Source organism: Zingiber officinale, chromosome 10A (assembly GCF_018446385.1).
Source record: "Zingiber officinale cultivar Zhangliang chromosome 10A, Zo_v1.1, whole genome shotgun sequence".
NCBI classification, from domain to species: domain Eukaryota; kingdom Viridiplantae; phylum Streptophyta; class Magnoliopsida; order Zingiberales; family Zingiberaceae; genus Zingiber; species Zingiber officinale.
Window position 1 is genome coordinate 23,625,170 of NC_056004.1, and position 5,979 is coordinate 23,631,148.

Below are 5,979 nucleotides of genomic sequence, written 5' to 3' on the forward strand. Positions count from 1 at the left end.
TGTTCAAGTCAGTATAGTGGTCGAGTAAAAAATAGATAGAAGAACAGTAAATATGTGTGCATTGAGATTACTGTGAAATAAGTGTTGGATCGAAAATAATTTAGATATTTCCATAATAGTATGATATTATCCACTTTGGATCTAAGCTCTTATGATTTTGCTCTTGGACTTTACCCAAAAGGCCTCATACTAATGAAGATATCTTTTTCTTATAAACCAATGATCTTTCTCATGTATTTTCAATGTGGGACTATGTTTGCAACCTTGCAACCCCAACAATTCTCCTCAAACAAAGGACCACTGAGCCCCCCTCAAGCATCGAGTCACTCTTAACCTGCTTAGGGTCCTTCCTTGAGCATTGGGTTACTCTTGACCTGCTTATGGCCTCCCCTACTTTGTTCAAGGTTTCACCCATATGGTTCGATCTTGGATCATGGTTCTGGCTCATGCTTCTTTCGGCGATTAGTCCGGTGAAGAGTGATCTCACTCTAACACCAATTGCTAGATTGAAAATAATTTAGATATCTCCATAATAGTATGATATTATCCACTTTGGACTTAAGTCCTTATAGTTTTACTCTTGGATTTTACTCAAAAGGCCTCATACCAATGGAGATATTTTTTTCTTATAAATTCATGATCTTTCTCATGTGTTTCAATTTGGTGCTATGTTTGTAACCTTGCAACTCCAACAAAGAGTATTCCAGCGTACCTTGTCCATGGAGAGAATCCCCCTTTATATATCACCTCTCATAATCTCCGCAATCATATAGTGGCAGAGAATGTCAGGTGTCAAAAGTTGTCGAGCAAGGGAATATGTACATCCTAGAAAGCGTATAGTCACCGTCCGAGAAATCTTTCGTTATCTGTGTACACTCTTTTTGTAACTTACGCTATTAATGAGGCAATTGGAGAAATATGCTGTCACACTGTGTCGACTGATAGAAAGTGTAAAGTTACCTTCGAAGAAAGTTCCATTGAATGCTCATATTACAATAAAATATTCTCTAGACAAACGATTGTTATTCTTTGACAGATTATTATGATTCTCTGACAATGTTGTCTCTTGCATGTATCTCAATCGGATATTTTGCCCGACCAGTCTTATATTGGCAGAGTAATGTATGAGCAAGGTACCCAGTATAGTAGGGTCGTCCAGCCTATTGGCCGCTTGATAATATACTATGTGATGTTGGAGATATGATATTGAAGCAATGTGAAGTGAAGTCCCATAGGTTCGGCCAGTTATTTGATCGACCGACCATATGCTAGGATACTTGCTTTTGAAGTGATTACTTTAGTTCTAGAAGTCTGAGCAAGCAGATGATGAGAAGTGTCTTGAACATTTACCTTTAATATCTTAGAGACAAATATGCTGAGGTGTATAAAAATGTTGTTGCTGACCGGATATATGACGGACTGGTATATGAGAAGACTCATAAGTTTGGCCGGTCGTTGGGTCGACCAATTGTATGTTGAAAAGCATATTAAGCAGGAAGTTGGGTCTCTTGAATCTGGCCTATCGTATTCTCGATCAGACTTAGGGTAGACCGGCTCTCTCTTAAACCTGATCACCTAATGGGTAATCGAATATATGCTAGGCGTGAGCATTGGGGTCCTTAGGTCCGATCGGCTATTGGGTCTATTGTCCTTGTACTGAGGGCTTTAACGTTGGGCGAAGAGCCAAGCCCTGTTGAGAATGACCCTTTGACTGCTACCTTCCCTTAACTTGAATCGTCATCTCATCTTGACTTTGATTGTCACATTAAATTTGGATCCGCTCATAACATCTCGTATCAGTAAGGGTAAATCAAAGTTCGGTTAAACGAAATAAATCGACCAAATCGATTGAATTTAAAATTTCATTTTGGTTATTTCCATATTTATTTTTTTCTTAGTTCGGTTCGATTTCAATTTTAAAATTATTTATTCGATTAAATCGAAATAATAAAATAAGCTGGTAAATCTCCCATGAAAAATTAATTTTGATTTTGATTAAATTTACTACGATTCTAAAAATTCGGTTAATTTAATTTTTATCAAATTAATTGATATATTATCAATTTATTTAATATTTATTGAAAAATTTAATCCGTTAGTTAAAAAAATATGATTAATTCAATTTCGATTCGGTTATTTAACTCGTTTAAGTTTATTTAATTTTAATCGAATCTCATATCACTATAGTCAGTCAAAAGAAACACAAAAAAAAGGTTGTAGCGTTGGTGCAAGTTAAATCCTGAAAATATGAACATGTTTTATTGGATTCATCAATTTGAGCGGATGGAAATCGTCCGAAAGATATACAGGCTGATCATGGCAAAGATGAGAGTTAGTGGTTAGATTTTTTTAATGATTAATTAAATATTTAAAAGTTGAATGTTAATTAAGACTATTGGAAGAATTTTTTTTTAATAGGATAATAATTTTAAAAATATTGATAGGATGTTATAATAAATAACTTGATTTGATTAGAGAATACTAAATTTATTATAATTAATTTTTATCTGACACGTATCCTTCATAAGAAATACTTGAGTTTTTTTTTTTTTAATGTGAGTTTTTTGCTTGCTACGACTGATGATTTGGATGACAGTCTTGTATTGATTTGTCTAATTAATCGGCTCCTCAACGAATTCCCACTAGGCATCATGTTTTCTCATCATTTCCAGTTTCGACGCACGTTCTGGTCTCTTAATGTATTCTCACGTCACACTGGTAGACCGTAGACGTTTACTTTAGAGTTGCAGTCAATCCGCGTCGTCTCTGCTTAATCTTCCCTTCCCTTCTTTGGTCTCGCTCATCTCCTCAACCCTCGCTATGGATTGGATCACCGTCCTCAACGGCCTCGGCCTCCCTGAGTTGGTCAAGAAGGTCGTCGAAATTCTGCTCACCATGGCCTACTCCGACGTCTCCCGCCTCCAGGGCCTCGAGGATGAGATCGACAAGCTTCGGTGGACCCACAAGCAGATCCGATACTTCGTCATTGATGCCGAGGAGCGCCGTGACATCGAGGACGAATCCGTGCTCCGCGAGTTGAAGACTGTCGGCTTCGACGCCGACGACCTTCTCGACAGCTTTCAGACCCTTATCGACGTCTTCAAGCACACCAAAGAAGCTCCTTCCCGTAAACGGAAGCGATCCTGGTACTGCATCCCAATCCCATCTCTCAGCATCAACACCGGCCTCGTCTGGCCATACATCATCTCGACGGAGACTGCCAAGATCCAGAGTAGACTCGACAAGATCAACGAGAACCAGAGGAATCTTCGATTGATGCCCTCCTATGGGAGGCAGCAAAACGAGGGCTCGAAGAGGGCGGTCTTTTTTCCGGCCGTTGCATCTTTGCCTGTATCGAGGATTATCGGGAGAGACAAGGAGTTCGACTTTATTTTGGCCGCAATGAAAGCCGATTCGGACTTGCCTCTTCGTGTGATTGCCATCTACGGCTTCGCTGGAATCGGTAAGACTGCACTCGCCCAATGGGTCTTCGATCATTTCTCTGAGAATGATCGGGAGGAGGTTTCCCCAAACCCAAGTAGATCTCTCAGCAGTGCCAAGCGGCACTTTGAAATGACGATATGGGTCTCCTTGCTAAAAGGGCGTGACACCGCAATGGCTACTAAACACGTCATCGAGGGGATAATCGGGAAAATTTGCAAGCTCCCAAACCTAAACCATCTGCAAGATCGTCTCAAGAAATTTGTGAAGGGCAAGAAATTCTTACTAGTGTTGGACGACGTTCGGGTGGAAGACTTCAAATTCTGGGACAATCTGCAACGTCCTCTGCTAGAGGGAGCAAAAGGAAGCAGTGTTTTGATTACGACTCAAAACGGAGAAGTATCAAGGCATATGGCCAATATGCCTTTGTTGCATTTAAAGGGTCTCGAGAGGGATGATTGCCAGAAATTGTTTAATGCTTTGGCATTTCGCGAAGCTAAGGAGAACGTCGATCAATTAAAAGACATTGGTGAACAAATAGTGAGAAGGTGCCAGGGTTCGCCTCTTGCCGCAATCTCACTCGGCAAAATCTTGGGCTCCGAAACTACCGTGGACAATTGGGAGATCGCCCTCAATGAAATGCTAGCTCTAGAAGTCTCGCCAAATTCTGGCATTGGTCCACTCTTGTCGAGTTTCATGGCAAGTTACCATCAAATGAACTACCAACTGAAGCAGTGCTTTACTTATTGCTCTATTTTTCCAGATAATTTTGAGTTTGACAAAGATCAGTTGATCAGGATGTGGATAGCAGAAGGTTTGATAGAGCAAAATGGAAGGCAACCACCGGAGACCATTGGTAGCGAGCTCTTTAAGTACCTTATGTGGATGTCATTCTTCGAACGTTCCATCAAATGTTCGGATGGAACTATATGCAAGTACACAATGCCCAATCTGATTCATGATCTTGCACGCCTATTGTCGAAGCATGAATTAATGGTTATGAAAGACAATGGGTTGAATTTTTCATCTGGACAATTTCGTTATGCATTACTTCATCAAAAACATGCCCCAATAGTGTTTGAGAAAATATACCATCAGGTGCACTTGAGGGCGCTGAAATTATGCAATGAATCTAAGATAGATGTGGTCGGGATTCCAAAAGATCTGTTTGACAAATTAAAATACCTACGGGTTTTGGATCTGACCAACAGTGGCATAGAAAAATTGCCAGATTCAGTTGGCAAGCTAGTTCACCTGAGATATCTTAGCCTTTCTGAAACCAACATCAAAAAGCTGCCAGAGTCAGTGGAAGACCTGTACAATTTGCAGACTTTGGAGCTCAATTTTTGCTCCAACCTTTCCTCGTTACCCGAAGGGACAAGTAAGTTAGTCAACCTAAGGCATCTGGGTTTGCATCTTGACTGGGAACAGATTAATGATTTGAGGCGCATGCCTACTGGAATTGATCGCTTGACTTCTCTGATGACATTGTCAAGATTCACCGTGACCAATGTGGATGGGGTTGGCTGCAACCTAAAGGAGTTAAAGAACTTAGATCTTCGAGGAGAGCTCTGCATCTGCAAGCTTGAAAACGTTACCAATGCAAGTGACGCCAGTGAAGCTAATTTGGGAGAGAAGTGGATTGACAAGCTGATGCTGCGATGGAGCGGTGCCACCTATAACGTGCAACCAGGTGCGAATATCTCTAATGTGCAACAAGATGTGAATATCTGCAAGGAAGTTGCCGAGAGATTACAGCCCTACAAGTATCTCAAATGCGTGTGGATCTTGAATTATCCCGGAAGCAAATTTCCAAATTGGCTGGAGAACAGTGACTTCCCAAGTCTAGAAACGGTGACACTATCTTGCTCAGGAGAGTGTGAATCCTTGTCGTCGCTTGGGCAGCTACCTAAGCTCAAGCACTTGCATATAGAAGGGATGAAGAGACTAAGAAACTTGAAGAACATGATGAAGGGGTTTCTATCTCTGGAGACTCTTACGATCAAAGACATGCCTGATTTGAACATGCTGTGCAAATTCAAAGGTAATTTTCCTAAGCTCTTGAACATTGTCGTGTCTCAGTGCCCCAATTTACCATGTCGTCGGCCGAAGGATCTTCCCAGAAGGATTAAGTACTTAATAATTATTCCACAATCCACAGACAATGTCAATGGAAATGATGTGAGCTCTTGATCTCTCTTATTCTGCATAATCTACACGAAAATTTATTTTTTCATGTTAAATGAAACCTTACTTTAAGTCGAGCTGTAAGATTGCCATGATGTTAAACTCTATTATTCTCACATTGCATTGACATGTTTGGCATATTAGAAAATAGAATTGTTCTACTGATGCGGTTGGTCTTCTTTTTTCATTGTTTTCTTTTTCCCCTTATTATGGTGATTGTCTACGTACGAGAATGTAGGGCATAATAAACAGAGAAATATACATATATACACCGCTACTAGTTTTACAAAATCATGAGTAGAACATAAATACAATTAGCTGAGAGTGTGAGTTATCTTTATTGCCCACGTA

The 5,979-nt window shown here is 40.2% G+C and overlaps 1 protein-coding gene across 1 annotated transcript; it reads left to right on the forward strand.

Moving 5' to 3' along the window:
* Positions 1–2,820: 2,820 nt before the first annotated feature.
* Positions 2,821–5,634, forward strand: LOC122026521 (putative disease resistance RPP13-like protein 1). The gene has a single exon (XM_042585259.1). It carries the CDS (start codon positions 2,821–2,823, stop codon positions 5,632–5,634), a length of 2,814 nt encoding a protein of 937 aa, XP_042441193.1.
* The last annotated feature ends 345 nt before the right edge of the window (positions 5,635–5,979 follow it).